This window comes from Neodiprion virginianus, chromosome 5, assembly GCF_021901495.1.
Source record: "Neodiprion virginianus isolate iyNeoVirg1 chromosome 5, iyNeoVirg1.1, whole genome shotgun sequence".
Classification (NCBI taxonomy): Eukaryota; Metazoa; Arthropoda; class Insecta; order Hymenoptera; family Diprionidae; genus Neodiprion; species Neodiprion virginianus.
Window position 1 is genome coordinate 21298281 of NC_060881.1, and position 19048 is coordinate 21317328.

The 19048-nt window shown below is 41.4% G+C and overlaps 1 protein-coding gene across 8 annotated transcripts in view; it reads right to left on the reverse strand.

Moving 5' to 3' along the window:
• The window catches only part of LOC124306096 (junctophilin-1), a 38829-nt gene that overhangs the window by 15341 nt on the left and 4440 nt on the right, over positions 1-19048 (reverse strand). For 4 of the 8 annotated variants that reach the window (XM_046766265.1, XM_046766258.1, XM_046766264.1 and 1 more), the window contains 8 exons: positions 16114-16574; positions 12624-12835; positions 4446-4747; positions 4032-4199; positions 2422-3459; positions 2005-2091; positions 888-1210; positions 572-709 (listed from right to left, as the gene is read on the reverse strand). In XM_046766265.1, the coding sequence (XP_046622221.1) occupies positions 572-709; positions 888-1210; positions 2005-2091; positions 2422-3459; positions 4032-4199; positions 4446-4747; positions 12624-12835; positions 16114-16421 (2576 nt within the window). In that variant the 5' untranslated portion in view covers positions 16422-16574. Of the gene's footprint in view, positions 1-571; positions 710-887; positions 1211-2004; positions 2092-2421; positions 3460-4031; positions 4200-4445; positions 4748-12623; positions 12836-16113; positions 18887-19048 lie in introns of those variants that run through there. The other 4 variants (XM_046766263.1, XM_046766260.1, XM_046766259.1 and 1 more) reach the window with 4 other exon arrangements.

The following is a 19048-nucleotide window of genomic DNA, read 5'->3' on the forward strand; positions in this document are numbered from 1 at the left end:
TATAATAATACCAACAGATTTTCAAAGATTTGTGTTAATCGATCTTGATTTGTTTTGTCTGAAACAAATGTAGATATTTATCATTGCTTGTGTTTATTCCTAAAAGTGAATTTAGGCATAAGACGACGATAACCGATTGCCAAATACTTTATTCTCGACTTAACTGTAATGGCCACTTTATTGACTTGAAAAACAGGACAAAAATGGCATATTATTTCAGCTCATACTTTTTCCCCAGATACTTATTTTTGCCCTCAATTTGCGTCAGGAAAGTTCTTTTTTCCCGTTAATTTGTAGGGAAAAAAGTAGGACTTTTCTCCCGTTAATGGAGAAACCACTTTTCAAGTCAATAAAGTGGCCATGGTTAAGTCGGAAATAAAACACTATATGCAACAAGGGAATAAAACCGGTTATTGGCACGTTACGTGATGTATTATTTTACACCACTACTGTCTTTTCTTCTTTCATTGAAATTTACTTCAGATCTTCTATTGGTTAGACATTTAGGATAATACCGATCGTAACAGGTTATCACTATTCGCACCCATCGATCTGTCATTCTGAAAATTACCTGTCGATCGATTCCTGGGACTGTGGAACTTGTCCCTTGTCGATTGACGGTTGTCTAGAACCGGTAAGCCTCGAGTGAGCCCTGGCGTACCGATCAACCGAACTATCTCGGCTGGGAGGTCGTTTGTAGTGATCCAGTCTGCAGACAGAGGCCATATACGAAATCAACCAACACAGTAACAAGAGGAGAAAATACATTCGTAACAAAAATCCAAGATAATCATCAATTAATCCATCACGATCGAGACTGCCGAAGAGTAGAGCAGCCACCAAAGTCTTGAACAGAACCCTGGAAGAGGTTCAAGATCGTAAATCACCTGTCGCTAAATGCCTGGGCCATAGGAGGTCCCGGAGGTCTGTCCTGAGGGCTGAGTATCCGGCTGTTCCTTCGTATGCTGGCACCAGTGTTGATGCCCCTTTGCTGATCTTGAAGAACACCAGTCGGGTCGTTTTGGTACTGTTGTTGTTGTGGCTGTTGCTGCTGTTGCTGTTGCTGCGGCTGCTGAACGTAGTTTGGCATGTACTGATTTTGGGCTTGGCTATTGATTTGGTTCTGCATTTGATTCATTTGGCTCATCTGATTAGTTTGATTCACTTGGTTGTTTAGCGGTGTTGGTGCGTACTGGTTGGGCACCGCATTCTGGAATCAGAAGACTACTATCAAAACACGGTCTGAGTACAGTGACATTGTGTGAACCATAAAAACCACGGAGCGAATCCTCTTATTAACATCACAGTAGGGTTTTTTATTTAAAAAGAAATGGGGCTGGCCGTGGCGGGAAGCTCGACAGAAGGAACTTCTTATGCGTTTTGATATCAAATTCAATTAAAATGAAATGCATGTTCAAGTGGAATACATTTGGAAATTCAATATTTATTTCACAGACGCATATAGCAAAAGCGAAAATCGGCTTTACCGCGCCTCGATGTTCGGCCTTGGCCTCTACGCGCTTTGCGTGCCAAACCCGGCTTGTTGCTCGCTTCCAGCATCGTCGCTTGCTTCGCTCGGTTGGGAAGAACAACCGTGTATCGGTTTTATGTGTTGGTCTCATCGATCCATTCTTAACTGAGAAACTCGTGTTTCAGTTTCGTGCGTCAGTTTCATCGATTCACTCTCCACTGAGAAACTATTCATACACACGTGCACCATAACAAGTTCCTTTAAGTAGGGGGTGAAAACATGATTGAACGAAAGACCGTTATTGAAGATCAGTCACAGGTATTTACAATGATAATAATCTTGACAAAAGTACTAAAAACAAAAAGGATTTTGGAAGATCGACGCAAGTTGTCCAAAAGACTAAACGGTAATTACCATTTTTGTTGTTCACTTAGTTTTGTTAGGCCAGGGTTATTCAAATGGTATCGCAGGGTATGCTCATACATAGTTTCCAAAGAGGAGAAACAACGACTACTAATAACAATACGGCTTACGCGGTACAGTTGTTCTCCGTAAAACTGATTCATCTGGGGTAGCTGCGTCATCGGGCCGATGGAGGTAGTAAAAGGCGATATTAGCATCTAGAACGTAAAGTCGGTCCGTTTATGCGACCATGAATCAGTGAATCCTGGTCTCCGTAATCTGGCAAAATCTTTCCTCTACTCAACCATCAACAAGGGCATACACGGCAAGAAACGAATGACTAATCCACGTATATACAGAAATAGATCACTAAAATTCTGCGCAGAATTTAACGAGAATTAATAACATAATCACGCACAATTTTCGAGACACTGAAGAAACAGAATGAAACGTGACTCTTCGCAACTTCTTGCGCGCTAACTTTGTAACCTTTTCAAAAGAAAGAAAGTTGTATGAACATCGATTCGTGACAGCGTTTTTTTGATTACCTGCTGGTTCGGATACCCCTGCTGATTCTGGTACTGGTTTTGGTACCCCTGTGCGGTCTGGTAAGCCTGGTACTGTTCGGTCTGCTCCTGATTCTGCGCCTGGCTCTGTCCGAACTGTGTGGGAGTACCGCCGTTGTTCTGCGCTCCGAACTGGCTCTGCCCTCCCAGACCATAAGAATTCTGCGCTACGTATTGCTGTTGAAACTGATTTTGCATCTGGTTAATATTCGGCTGCGTTTGATTGTACGGATTGTTGGAGGGCGGGTTCGTGTACTGGTTCTGACTCTGGGCCGTGTACTGGTTCTGGTTCTGTTGGTTCTGAGTGCTACCAACCGGGTTTTGGTTCTGGCTCAGGCTCTGCGCCGGCCGCATGCTAGCCCGTCGCATGGACTGCGTTATCGACTGAGTCAAGGATTGACTAGGCGCTGAGGGACTCGCGGTCGTCTCTCCCGGCGAGGAAGGGCCCTGAATTTGGGCCTGATCCTGAGCCCCGCTGCTCTTAAGTAGGATGCTCTTGGCCGGCGCTGCGTCCTGTGGTGGCGGGACGTACTTTGGGATCTCGCGATTGCGCAGGCGCTCCAGTCCCGGCTGCCTGAAGTCAGGTGCAAACTGGCGCGCGGTGTGCTGCGCGATGTCCGAATCCTCGCGCGCATGTTCCGCCGCTATGTCAGCGAGCTCGGCCTTCCCTCTAGCGGTTGCCGTCCGCGATATCGCGATGTCCGCCTTTTGCAGAGCGATCTTGCTCGCCCGTTGGGCGGCGTTCACTGCCGCCTCTATTCGCTCTCTGAACTTTGCTGAGCGGATCAGGAAGAGGTGTTTCTTCTTCTGACTCGTTATCAACACGTTGTTCTTGTATTTTCCCTCCTCCTTGCTTCCGTCGCGAAACGTCGTTACTCCGTAGCCGTATTTTCGATTGTTGAACCACTCCCCTTCGTATCGGAGGCCGTCGCTTCGTTCCGATATTCCAAATCCTGTTCTTCTGTCGTTTTTCCACTCTCCAAGGTACGTCTCGGTCACCGATGCATCCATCTGCTCGTCCTGAAACGTCATCACGTTCATACAATGTACTTTTTCATCCATTTTTACTCTTAAACATGATGCTCAACGCGTTTCAGCACCTTTCTGAGGTCTCGGAATACTGATCACGGTGTCGAAAAATCCAATTTCTTTCAAATGAACTAAGAAATGTTTTTCTGTTCAGTTCGCCAAGACTTTAATGAGACTCCCTAACAAAAATATGTTCGAAACCTTAGAATTTTAATCCTGACTCGAAACGGTGAAATTCAACAAATAAAATCCCAATATGGGGAATGAAAGTGACTGAAACTGATTAGACTCTCATCAAGGTTGGTATTCGTGGTTTTTCAGAAAAGTGACCAAATTTGTGGTTCCAATTTGACGGCTCCGGTATGCCACATGGAATCCTTCTGTTCGAAGTCTGCCTCTTTTTAAAAAGTTCGGGGATCACGATGTGAAAAATCTTTATAATTCAAGTTGCGAAACAAATGTGCTGTAGGAAACATCAAAATACAGGTGATTCAACGGTCGCAGTTATTATTCGTCGAATTGAAAGTACAGGTTTAAGTGATCCAACTGCCGATGAACTTTACCTCAATGACGAAAGAGGCATTGCTATCCGTGTGGACGGAGGCCGACGCTTGGCTCTGCGAGCTCTCGGTCGACATCCATGACGCAGAACTCGCATTGCTTCGTATGCTTCCGCCCGTGCCACGTTTTTCAAGGTCACCGGTGCTCCGTTGCTTGCGGATTTTCAAACCCTGAGAAAGGAAAAAAAAACAACGTGATTCAAGATAGAGACTATCTGTTCCTGCTCTCATCATAATCGTCGTCAGTGAAATCCAGTAAGCCGTACAATAAATCCAAACATTCTCATATTCTGTAAACTCCACTCCTCCAAATTCATTTTGAAGTTGTCGATATCTTGTAGGTTTTTTTCCAGCAATGTTTCGTTATATTGACGTCACTCACTTTACAACCTCGTTCAAAAACACAATTTTACTCACCGAGAGTAATCCCTTCTTCAGGCCTGATTTCTCTGTCAGACTTTTCCGTCGCGCTGGAGGATCGTCGCTCCTCGCCTTCAGGACAAATCCCCCTCGGCTGTCATCAACCCGTCGATCTCGTCGGTCCGTTGGTTCAGGGGTCGGAGCTGGGGGCGCTGGTCCCCCGTCGGCGCTTCTTAGGGACGTCAGGGACGCCCTCACCTGCTTCGGCGGCTTGTAGTGCGAAGCGAGGCCGAACGGGGCGCTCGCCCTCACTCCGTAACCGTGTCGCATTCCTCGGAGCCATTGGCCCTGATAAGTTCCTTCAAGAACGGTACAGCAATTATTTACAGTCAATCATAACGAGGGTTAAGAGGATTCTGCAGTTGGTCTTTACCGACCGAGTAGAATGTCACTTGTTTTGGCTGTTCCTAAAGCTTGCGAATCGCTTTTGCGAAAATCTTGCAGTCGAGGCAGTTTTAAATGCCATTTCGAAGAAGAATATCCAAAACCTGTTTTATTTTATGCAAAAATAACGTCAGAAAATGTATTCCTGTAATAAGTGGTAATTCAATTACAGGAATACATTCCTTGGCGTTATTGTTGCGTGAAACAAAACTTTTTTTGGATATTTGCATTCAGCATTCCATGTGGAATAGCGCGACTTTTTTACTTCAGTGATTCGTAAGCGCGGGTAATTGTCCGAATAAGTGAAATTTTATTCGGTCAGGAAAAAGTGACTATTGCATCTTTTTAAGGCTTTGCGATTGTGATTGGCATGAGATTCGATATAATTTTTTCTCAAAACGTCGGTTCAAATTCAAATTTTTCATAATATGAGCTTTTAGATATGGGAAAGTGTGCTTTGGTCAGATACAACTAATATATTATCATATTACTTGATAATAGAATAATTTGTAAAATATAGCCCCAAAGACCGTCTTGCGGAAAAATGAAAATTTTGAATTCACTCATAGTTTTCAGAAGAAATTTGACAGATTCTTGTAAATCCGGTTAAATTGGCCACGTGTCCCCGTGCTCAAACCACCTTAATAATGTATGACATGAATTTTTTTGACGCCATCGAAGAATTACTGTATCCATAAGTGTTTGGTTGGAAGCACAAGGAAAAAAACTTGGTAAATCTTTTCTCTAAATCCAAAATATTACGAAATAAAATGAACTCAGTTTTTCCAATCATTTTCCAACCAAATACGTACGAGTACAGTGAATAATAACCTAGCTGGACCAAAAAACTTAACCGACGTTATTGCGCGCAGTTTTTAAATCTCACTTCCGTTTGATTGGCTTGTCTATTCATGCCTAAATATATATATACGAGTATATATATATATTTTTTTTTATCACTGTTACTTTCTGGTCCAGAATTGAGGAAAGTTGAAATGAAAAATGGCGGGTGGAGGTAAAGAAAAGTTTTTAGACTCCTCGTACGATCAAATGGATATAGCAACGATTTAAATAAACCTTCAGAAGAATCAACATCAATGGAAAATTTTTTTAACGTTTGTACAAGAGATCTGTTTTATTGATCTTACTAGGATGAAACTTCTGGATTAAGTCAAAGTTACGTAAAGTAATTTGAATTCATGAATTCGTTCGGAGTCAGTGAATATTTTCAAACTCGCAAGCTCCGTCGCGAAATGTCTTATAATCCACCGAGATGCTGCAAAGTCACGCGTGTATAATAGAACTGGTAAGAACATTAATTTCTAAGGGAAATTTGCAATTTCGGGGCATTTGAATGACGCTTGGTAATTCGGGTCGTTAAGGGGTTATATACAGTTAGAAGGCCGAAAAAAGCGAATTTTTCAGATTTTTTTTCTGAGAAAACTTTCAAATTTATTGATCTGAAAATTTGTACACATATTATGCTTTCTTTCAACTGTATTTTAAGACTTACTATTAGTAAAAATATTTATTTGGAAAAGAGCTACAGCTGATCTCCGGGAGCTCCTCTCAAAAAAGACGTTTTGCGGTGATCACTATATCTTTGAACTGGATCCTCAGAAATTAAAAAACCAAACAGATTTCGTTAAAGTAATGTTAAATCTAGTAATTAATCGAAGGAATAAGCAAAATAAATTTTTTTGACAATGTGGCGGTTTCTCAAAAAAAGAATTCGATTTTTGACCAAAATTTCGGCCCTAAATTGTTTATAAAAAAAAATATATTTACCGGTGAGAAAAAATCTTCGATTAATTACTAAAAAATATATTTAAGAAGCTCGTGTTAAAATTTGAGACCAATCGGTTTAGCCGTTTTCGAGTAATGTTGATCACCGACTTTGTAAACACCATTTTGAGAAAAACGCGTTTAAAGTTTGGGGAGAGAAGAATAAAAATTTACCTTTCAGGTATAAAAAAAAACAATAACACACTGTTGCTTTACGCATCTAAATATATTAGAAGGGAACATTTACGATAGGCAGGTGCATAAAAGGGACAGCGTTCCAGGTGAACCCTTTCGCTCCGGCCTTGCACTTTCAAGCACTCTGAAACGCCTTTTCAAATTTGCGTGTAACTTCGGAAATATTCACCGGAACGATATGAAATTTTCTGTGTGTATTCTAAAATATATGTACATTAAGAAAATAAAATAAAAAAAAAATCGATTTTTTGAAAATTCTAACTGTATATAACCCCTTAAGTCAGTGGCGAGTGAGGTAATTTTTGGGGGAGATTCGCGGGAAGGAACGGCCCTGTCGTAACTGTAGTGGGACTATATAGCTGGTCAATCCTGAAATAGCGCGAAGCAGGCTCTTTACGAATGTATGAAATTAGCTGAATCTTACCTAGCTGACAATGAGTTACAAACCGCGACCAACCACCTCGCATCTTTCATCTCAAAAAAAAAAGAAAAACAAAAGGAAAGGGAACGAATGATTCGGAAAAGTTGAAAAAATCGCACGATGGCTCGAAATCTAGATTCATCGGTAAAGCAGCGAACGTGAAGACAAAAGTGATTAAAATGAAAACGGACGTGAATCGAATTGAAAGTTATTAAATTGAAGTTACAGAAAGAAAACTAGAGTGAAAATAAAGGAGAGTAATGGTAGAAAAAGAAGTAGATAATTAGATATGAAACAAGAACATTATGTTGCAGACATCACGGAATTCGGAGTATAGAACAACTCGATGTATACAAAATTTAGTGCCAGAAACAAAGAGCTGGAATAGAAAAGCACAGAGAGAAGACAGTTGTTTGAAAGAAAAACCGTAGGGAGAAACCGAATCGTAGAAATTGACTGGCAAAATTGATTAATACGTGCGATATTTTTATTTTTCTTTGTTTAGTATTGTCGATAAATCGTTTGTTTGTCGGGTAGAGAAAAAGCGCTGATGATTAATTAATATTCATGTTGAGACGAAACCGACGCACAATAACATTTTCAGGAGGTCTAAAAGACGCAACCTGAATTCCACGTTATTTGAAATCTTTTACCATGACGAGTTCCGAGACAAATTTTCCCGTTGAAATGAATTTTTCGATTAAGGTAAGACTGAGAGTGAGAGCGAGAGAGTGAAAGATGGGGAAACAGGGTTGAATTGTATAAACCGCGGGCTGTTGATAAATTCTCGCCTCGTGTACGCGGAGCAACGCTCAAGTCGTGTCGATGGTTAGAGCCGAGCTTTAAGCACGAGTCTATTACAGTACCGTCGACCCTGTAAAGCGGCGTTCACACATATTGTAAAAATGTGGTTGATTTTCTCAATTGAAAGAAACGTAATTTCGTAGTTGTAACTTTTTTTTTCAATATTCTCGTTGTTGAAATAGATTTTATCATATCAAAGTCAATATTTGAAAATACCTTAATTCTGTCGTCGTATATACTACAAAAAAAAAAAATTGAAACAGAAGAAACAAAATTGTAGTTTTTAATGAAAAAAATTACGGTTAGAATATTTCCATATATTATTATCAACATCGTTGTTCGATTCAACAAAATTTAAGGCACACGAGTATTAAACGTGATGAGGATGGGTTGTTCACGTGCCCAAACGAGTATTCAGACATGCCTACATTTCTAGCATGCCTACTATATATACACACATACGTCTACACACAGAGTTTGAAGAAATATATATTTTAGAATCGGTGATTCGTTCGCCACACGAGTTGAATATGTTCAATAAAATTTCACCTCGTTCTCTAGTGTTTCAACTACCTGAACTATTATCGTCACATTTGTGCAAGTTGAAAATATTTAAAATTGCTGTGGACAGAAAATTGTTGAATCGATTATCGTTACAGTAATATCGAATCAATCGATTATCGTTACAGTAATAATTTTTTTTTCAGGTTCTTTTTAGGTGGTTCGGATTTGTATAGGTTGGATTAGGGTTGGGATTAGGGCCAAGTGGACGGATTAGAGCTGCCGTGCGATATTCAAGATGCGGCATAAAATCAGAGAGACATCGAGAGTCTGAGTATGTATACCCTAACAGGGTGAGTGTGTTAAGTTAAATTTAGTATTTGCTAGACGACGGCGACGATGGCGACGACGAACTATAAGGCGGTTACGCAACTCAACCGTACTTGTCCGCTATAGTACATACAGCGTCAACAACGAAGAAAGCTGTAAAGGTACGTAGAAGAAAAAATTTAGCTTCAAAATTTATCGATGTGTAAAGAAGTTCCCACACTCATATCTCCCTAATTTTATCTTTTCATTTCCTCTATCGCATGTATACTGAAAAAAGTAGTTACACGGCAGCCATTACCGATTTACTTTCCTCCCCGAATTCTCGACGTTTCGAATTTGCCCCTGCGGTGAAAGCGTGACCAGCCTATCCTGCTGTTATTTTCTTCAACGTGATGTATCACGGGGTAATTATTTTGTCTTGGTAATTATTCTGCGAACGAAATACAATCCGAGGCGTAACGAGCTGTATCGTCTTCGGCCGCCATATTGATTCCGGGGTCGCCGGATTACTCCCACGATTTTTTTTTGTTCTAATTGCTTCTGTTCCCAATCCAACAATCCTAACCTACGACAATTTATGCACTATAACGGATTGAGAGTCTCGACTCAAAAATGATTCCGGTTGCATTCCGATGCGTATTACAATACATGAGTTACCTATACACTGCAGAAAAATATATGCGGTGTACCTACACTTAATATTTATGAGCGAGGGAAAAGGCGTGTAAATATAGCGTGCGGTAACGAGCTGGGTGGAGGATATACGGGCGGGATATGTAGGCACTGAGGGACCGGGGACCCCCTGCGTACTCCCTGGACTAGGAGTGCTATCGAGCGCTTGCTGGCTCGTCGAGTTCGTTTCAACGAAGCGCCGGCTGGCTGGTTGCTCTGTTACAGACGCCAAACCTGAGGCGGTGAGCAGGTCGGGTCCATGTGAAAGGCGGCGGTACGCCTGACATACCCGCAACCGGACGCGCCTACTATAACCTCAACCATTCGAATGGACGCGTCGCCACATGGCGTTGGATGCCTGCACTTAGCGATAGAAAGATACAAACTCGGAAAACGATTTTGTCATCATCCCATTTTGGTCAGTAGGCCGTCGGGTTTTCAGTCAATTTTGATAATACGATACAGGTGTTCGAAACAGACAAATAGCCAGACTTCGGAACTAACAATTTCCGCCATTCGTGTGTTTTTCTGTGCACTGTTATTTTCATTCGAATATATTTGAATTCAAAGAATTCCGTTAACCGTCGGGTTTCCCGCCTGCGGAAAATCGATCGATTTAAACAACCGAGGGGTTGAAATTTATACGAACGAATTAGGTAGGTACGTTTTGTAACTGGTTTGTCATTGCATGTACAGAAAAGTAAGAAGAAAATACTCTGTATATATACATGTATACATATATGTGTATATCCTACCAACGTGCGTATCATGATCGCTATTTAACCGGGCCGGAACACGCGCCGAATTCCACTCGATATCCTCCTCCTCCTTCTCCTCCCCCTTGGTGTGTATAATAAAAGGTGTATATGCCTGTATATATGTAGGTAGGCTTATTTACCTCTGACTAACCAGGAACCTGATCGAGGGAGGCGCAAAACCCGAAGCCCAAAAATGATCTTACGGCTCTTTATACCTATCCGAACATCCCCCAATTCTGAACGACCTGGATATAGTTATTATATAAACGGACTGGTCATATAGGTGTCAGTTTATTTTAACCGATCTCTGTGACCCGAGGTCCATGCTGAGTTGTCCCCCTTTTCACCAGTTCAAATTCTTCTAGTCATATACGCATGATTTTGTTTGATCGCAAAATTCTGATTATTCGAATAGTCTCTTCGATCGTATGAAATGTTTTTCAAGTTCTTTTTTTAAATTAGAGTTGTTATTCGACTAATTTCAATTCATTGCGCGAATTTGCAGGGATCTTGTCTTACTTTATAGTCGGATGTTTTGTCCTCAGCCCCAATATAGAATTTCGATGAACTGACGATCAATATGGCGGTTCAAAGTGAAAGCAATTGACAGCTCGCCGTTGAATTCTGCGGAACTTTTGATTTAGACATGTTTAGCAGCCGTAAATAAAATTATGATTCTTACTTTGAAATTGAAATATTGAAGATTTTCCAAAAGTTTGGTACATATATAGGTTTATCGTGAATAAAAAAAAACAGGTGTTCGATTAACAATTAAATATAGACAATTCTTCAGTAGAGGGGTTGAACTGGCCCTGTTCAGTTTTATACGCTAAAATTTCTTAATACAACGATATGCACTCTTGACTCGCATTTTAAAGTGTATCAGCATCGACGGGAGAAGCATTATAGCCACAAAATAAATTACGCCAGTATCTACGTCGTGAATGTATATATGTAACTTATATGCAGAGATAAGTTTTATTGCATTTTTATTCGACAAGAGACTTTTACTTGATCGTACAGCGTATCGAGCTTTCAAGCATCGCTACCGCCGTTATTACAGCCCGAGCTAATAGCGTATAGGGTATTTATATATTATTATACCCACACCACAGTCAAGGATCAAGGAAGTCAAATTAAGACGGAATTAGACGCATTAAGGCTGTTTTATCGGCGTGTATCTTGAAGCACCTGCGCCTTTATCGCTTGTAAGCATTTGGAAATTTTTCTCATTGGACAAATAAAGTTCAGCTCAAATTTGTTTTTGTAAATTTGTGCGATAGCAAAAAACTTTATTGCAATTAATTTACTCGGCTTTTATAAGTCCGAATATAAAATTCTCAAGCTCTACTTATACCTCTTCTTTTTCGATTTGACATGAGTTTAATTCATTGCGTACTTTCTGAAAACCCGATGAACACCAAGACCAAGAATAACATTTCACTTCATTTTGAACGATTCGAGTTAAACTCTGGAAAGTTATAAAAATACTTGTAGTATTTTTTCTTCCAACAATGGTAATCCAGTCCAACTTTGAGAAGCCACTAAAAACGCGTTCAGAGACTTGCAGAACAAACTAGAACTTCTACAGAGTCCTTTTGTTGTATGAATGGTGATGCGAGCACAACCTTGAGAAGTTGTTAATACGCGTTGACAGAATATTTGATCTCCTTATTCAACTGGAGTTAAACTTAGCTCACAATCAGCGAATTTCGTCATAAGAATGTGATGAAAAACAATAATATCTATCAGCTTTTTACTTGACGAATAATCCAAGCTCGATATCACGAAGTTTCGAAAAAACAAATATGAAGCAAATAATATTTTCACGCATCTATTCCTCCGCACAATTTTTCTCATTTCTTAGTATATATTTTCATTGTATCCACTACACGCGACAATCCGTCGCGACGTTGCGTCGTCGTCAAGGTCGCATTGATTCCCTCCCCCCCCCCCCCGCTCCTTTCATCCCCCTGCTATCGCTACACTCCCACCTCCCCTCTTTCCCTCTCCTGTTATTCGAAGCTTCTCTCTGTTATTGCGTACATAACGTCCCTTCGCAGTATATGCGTAATACATGTCTGGGAGTCTTGGTATTGCACAGGATCTCGTTATACCACTTGCGTAAAACACACCCGAATTTCCCCAATACTTACGTAGTATGAATACATTATCATAAGTGTATTCATTCGGTCGAAACGTTTATGCCTCGGTAAGATAAAATAGGAAAAAGAGACTAATTTTTCGTTTGGCGAATTTCTTCCAACAAAATAAATCCACGGATAAATGAAATCCTCCTTATGGCGTAAAGGACAAGCAACTCACCGCTGTCCGCGTACGTTTCGGATCCGTAACCGTCGTGAAGTCCGCTGGCCCAGGTACCCTCGTACCTTGCGGTGGATGTGGTGGACTGGCGAACACCGTACCGTCCTTTAAACCCTTGAGTCCATTCACCTCTGTATAACCACCGGCCACGTGTCTCCATCCCTAGACCATGGCGTTTTCCGTTTTGCCATTGTCCCTCGTACGCCGAGCCGCTACACAAGACAAAGCAATAGCAAATTATAACGAAGCAAATTATGACGAGTTAGACGAAGCAGACGTTCATTTGGTTGATCATTCTTTTATATTATTTCCAGGATGACGCGAGAGCTTTTATATTTCGAATCAATTGTTTCATCAACTCATATCGTACAGCTTATCACGTGAAACCGTTGTAGAAGCTACTGCCAGCTGAAATAAAATTCATGTCGGTCGATTAACCACGTTGTTGAGTAAAACTTGTTTAGTTTACAAAATTTTATAATCTGCACGCGATTTCACATTCCACGATTCGGTGTGAGGAACGCGCGGACACAAGTGTGCGTGGGTATGCATGCGTTTGTGTGTCTCCTCTTTGACCGGATGCCCGTGACCCTAACTGTGTATATACGTGTAGGTAAACGGCTTAATTTCGGGGTTGCCAACAGGTAATTATACACCCGAGGCACGGAGTGAAACCTTTGAGCAAAATTTTCAGGTCACTAGATGCTTATCGACGTATATCTCCCGATGAAAATATATAAAATTTCAACGAAACAAAATACAGATCAATAAGCACTCTCCCTTTTTCTGTTTTTAAGTACACCTAATATACTATAATATCAATCTAATAAATATAATATCAAACAATGTAAAGAATCAGAAATAATAGATCGCCGGCGATTTGTTGAACAAATTATATCCTCGTCACGTGTTATTTTTCAGATATAGCGCTGCCGACGATCTTTTTTCAGATCGATAGCATTTTTTCTACGCCCACGTAATAGCTGACATCGAGACGGGCACAGCGAGCTTTGAACAACCAAAATCCGTCAACGAAGTCAGGAGATATGAGCTTTGAAACGGAGCGATGATAAAAGCGGCGTTGGAATGGGTGCTGAACTAGCACGCGGTGCGTAAGCAGGTACAGCAACGTAACGCGACGCCACGACGCGCGACGCATTGAACGATGCTTGACTGGTATAGCATGCCAGGCAAAACTCCGAAACGTGACATCTCGGGACTGGGTTGTCATACAGAGTCGAACGTGGGCTTGTTGGATTCTCCACGACTTCAGCTATCATTCAAGCCTAGAACAGTACACTTTCTTCGAAGATTCGAAAGCGAAACCCAGCTTATCCCATCTCAAGACAAGTGGAAAAATCTTATTTGGTTTCTACTCCAAATCTGTCTTATTTTTGATGCTCATTTCTCGTCGCTTTAGAAAAATAGAATTCCGTGCTGGCCGTTACGTGGCTAGGCACACCCTGTGTATGCATGTTTAGGTAAGTAGTCGGGTTTGTAGGTACACGATACGCCGTGTAATACGTAGGGGTATAAAAATACGAAGGCGCAGCAAGGTTTGCCAACGTGATGCACCGAGGTAGATGCATCATCGCCGTAGTGTGATTGATGTGTCATGCGTGGTGCGTATATATATGAGAATTTTTGCCTCTTCGAATTCGTTCATTCTTTTTGGAAATTGGGCGGAATGTGTACCGAGACTTAAAAGAGGTGTTACCAATGTATGTACTGCAACATTTATATAAATACACGACGAAGTATGTATTTTATACATGTACATACCTATTTATATATGTATATATAGATATTTATCTGGGTTGAAAATTCTTTCGTCGACTGGCATCACCCAGATGTAACGAATGACTAGATTATTTTTGGAATCGCATCACCCCGCGCGACCAGAGCCTCATGCTGGTTATACTGCTGCTGCTACTGCCGCCGCCTCTTAAAGTGTTTCTAGGAAACATTGTGTGTCCGTCCGAAATATGTACTCAAAATCTATTGCTAAATACAGAACCGAGTATTGGCATAGGATTTTATATCCGCGACTATTGTACGAGAGGTCTGAAATTCAATTTCCAAATGTGTGCGTATGTATACGTATTTGGAAGAAAAAAAAACAGATGATCCGGCAGATTTCGCTTCGTCATCGATGACTGACGAATCATTGGAGAAAAAATGTAGTGCTCCGTTTCGGTTCATCTACTTCATTTTCAAAATACTTCATCATGAATGTAAAAATCTTTCAAGTTAGTCTAAGCTCGATGGATTTCCCAGGACGTCACATCGGGCGCGACACTTTTTACAGAATTATGTACCGACTTAGCTGCAGAATCGAATGCAAGACTGGGAAGCGCGGTGGCCCGGCAACCCGAATGGAGTAGTGTCCTTGTACCCTGGTGCCCTACTTCCAGATCAACGACGATTCCTATCCCCTGGGATCTACGGTATAATCTGTGTCAAGGTTGACACGGAGGACTTATAGAGTCCCTACACCCCGTCTGAAACCGATTCGCGAATCGACAAACTCCACCCCCACTAGTACGGTAGATATCATTATTCAAAAGAAGGAATTTCGTGCAGGCAAACATAAATTCAACAACAAATATTCGACCGATCAATTGGTACGTTATGCGAACATAATATCTGCGCCAATATATGGCCCGATATATGTAATGGAACGCAGTGAAATTTTTCAACCAATTATCTGACGCATCAGAAAGAGGCTACTTGTTGCTTCCTTGATATTTGTGTACAAGTATGACATATGTTACATAGCAGAAGAGGACGCACACACACATATATATCCAGCCGGCAAACGCATAAACGCATTATATATGTACTAATTTATGTACTCATTTGGTTCCGATTCTGTTCGTGGTTCATGTATCTTACTGGGAGGGTCGAAGAAAAACTTGGATTCTTTTATTCGTTTGTTTCTCTTTCATTTTCCTTTCCTACTGTTTTTATGAGAGAAAAAACATTTTTTTTTTTAGTCGTACGACACGTTTTTTCTACTATCGTAGTTAACTTAATAGGATCAGTTGTTAAAGGTTAACCAACATTGTTCACCATATAAATTGCAGTGTGATTTACAAGTATTTCTTTTAGTTTTGTTAGATTTTTTGTTCTTTTACGCAGATTTCTTAACGATTTTATCGTATTGTCATGTAAGTGAGTAGTGGTAAAAATGTTTAATTCCGAACAACACCTGCATACCACGAGAAAAAAATGAAGTCTGTGTTTGTTTTCTTCAATGCAGCAGGAATATGATTTGATTTTTTCGTTAATTCTTTTTTTTTTTTTTTTGCAATGTTAAAAAAAAGGAATCGCAAGAAAGAAGGAGAAAAAAGTGCAAATATCGGAATAAACTAAAACTTGAGATAACTGTGCATAATTGAATGAAAAAAGCAGACGGAAAAAAACATCTGAGATCGATTTTTAGCCTGAATAATTACATCAAGAAAAATTCTAGGGTTGTTGGACTCACCTGGGCCATGTATAAACGCCCGAAACTTCAAACCCGTAATGCCAGCTCCCCGAGTATGCACCCTGTCCTTTGGGCCCAGTGCAAACGCCGTGGCCGTGGGCCTTACCGTCCTCCCATCCACCGCAGTAAGTCCCGCCATCGTCGAAGTCGAATCGCCCTCCGTTTACCTGGGCCCGATTCTGGCCGGTCGAGTTAGAGGCGGTAGTCCCCGGCTGGACCGGACTCAGGCCTCCCGCAGGCGGAATCTGGGCCCCACCGGCGACGCCGTTAGGCGCCCCGCTCGCCGTCGCCCCCTGGGGCTGCTGCATTACCCTCGCCTAAGGCCCCGAGTCTCTTTTCTACGGCCCGGGGGCCGGTCAGTGACGGATGGGACTTCCTTAGTCGTCAGAACAGTCGGACTGACACGAGGACGTCCATCCCTCCCCCGATTTTTCGGCCTCGTTAAGACCGACGACGGTATTCTGGAAAACCGATCGTTGATTTCACTCTCGCACGATTGTCTCTGTCACGTTCACTGGGAGATCGGGATTTCGGGGAGAAAAGGAACAGGAATTCCTCAACATTTATTGCTCCGTTTTACTTTAATTTTTGGTTTACCGGTTCAACGAGAAACGCAGATATATATTTCCGCTTTATTCTATCAGTGTAATTTGTTTCCGTACCGATTTACTGCCACCCAGTTATACCGATAAAATTGTTACAAACTCGAGTTTTCGGCGATATTGCCAATTTATTTCACGATATTAAGTTACCGATCGTTTCGCGTTTTACAATCTTAGACCGAATACATCATCGAATAAACTCCAACATTATCAAGCTTGCAAACAACTCTTTTTAACCCTATTTTCGTAATCCATCATAAATCATCTTACTAACCGATTTCAGCGTACCAATTTTACAACTTGGCAATACAATTATTTATTGTGATTCAGCTAACTTTATAAAATTCTGTTCGTTTTAGAATGCGAAGTTATCTGTAAGCATGTGGAATTTCAAACCGATTTCGGACCGATTTTTTGCAAATAATGTGATCAAGCAGAACAAAAACACCGGTAACAAATACGACTATTTTATTGACAATAATATAAATCTATCAAGTGAACAGTGTAACTAAAGAAGGGCCGAAAATGAGGCAAAACCACCGATAGAACGCAATTTTTCCGGTCACTTCCCTCCGATTTTTAAGTAAAAAACGAATTCATTGTTCTTTGCAAGTGTTGCTTTCAGGCGTTGGTAAAAGTTTACAGATTTTTTTATGAGCTTGACAGGAAAATGAAACGCACGTTCACCATCCCCGACTGCCTAGACCTAAACAACGCCACTGTTCAATGATTTAAATACACTGCACTGACACGTGACTCTTCCAATCGGTTGCAGCGAGGATTAAGCCACTAAATCACAGGGTTTTCTTTACCGTATATCCCGATACCCGGTTTCGACCTGATTGAAAAATCGGCACTCTGCGACTCTCATCCGAGGCCGGTAAAACTGCTCGAACTTGGTGCGCACCGCACGTTTCCAACGCTCGTAATCCCTCGCGATCCACTATCCGTCTCGTCTGTATTCTCAGCCACTGCAGCAGCAGCAGCGGTAGCAGCAGCACCACCACCACGCTCGGTTCAAGTCGTTCGGTTTGTTACGCAACGCTTCTATAAGCATCCGTGATCTGCTCGGAATGTGGCCTCTCTTCGGTGTCCCATCTCCTGTATACCGCAAAACTTCACCGATATTCCTCAATGCGTATACAAGAGCTTTTTTCTTTTTTTTTCAATTTTTCTTACAAAGAATTTGAACACTCATGTACGTGCACTTTTGTTTTTCAAATACCACCGCGACCACTGGAACCGATTTTTTTCGCTCGCCCCGATCCAGGTTCAAATGCACTTTGCGAAAAAGCTGTTCGCTTTTAGTTTCTTATTCGCAGGGGTTTTTTTTTTTTTTTTGGTGATTATTTGTATCGGACAGACAGACCAAGGGGAGGAAGAAATGGGTCGCAGCGAGCTGACGAAGAGATGTAATGTGGAACAACGCGGGACCGCGGAATAATATCAGATGCCGATAGCTGAGCCCGAGTGTGTCATGCAGCGAGCCGTGCCGCGACTCTTCGTTTGGTCTCGCAATAATTATTCGCGACGCGCCGGGCGGCGTCACTGTAGCGTCGCGATGCCTGCTCGACTAACCCCCGAGCACCGCCATTCAGGTTACCGTTTACTAGCCACGAGGACCGCATGCGGCGAACGGAATTTCGGAGGAGAACTGCGAATCCAAGTACTACCTCCTTTCTGTTTTACCGATAGACGCGACAAATCGTATTTTAGACTCCTTCATCCCCCTCGGCAATAAAATTTGTTCAAACTGTGGAAAAATAGGGGATTTACGGTCAAGCTTGGATTGGCATTCAGAAGACTTTAGAAAATCTACCACAGAATGCGAAAGCATTACATTCAATTGAAGAGTAAGCTGCAATACCGTCAATTCTTTGAGCTCATCCCAGCACAACCGCCAAACGGGATCATAAACTCTATAGTCTCCAAAATGTTTAAGATCTCTCAGTACATACTCAGGTGAAAAATATGAAATACGATTTGCTGGATTTTTCGGTAAAACAGAAAGGCGCGGTGTTTACTTAAACCGTTCAACATCCTTTTCCGAACATCTGAAATAAACCCAACTCCTGATCTGAACCTCCCATGACTTTCAAAAGAATCCCCTGGCATCTTTTTAAACCGTACTCTAATGTGAACTATGAATAAAGCTTAGTAGGTACTGATTTTCTAGCAGTGATGACAAAAAAAGGTTTTTACTATAACTGATTAGATAGTTGACGAATTGTGCAACTAAGAATTGAAGAAATTTCTGTACTATTCATTAGAATTCAAGGAAAGTCGAGCTAATTCAAGATCGACAAGAGACCCTAAAAAAAAACCCCTCATCA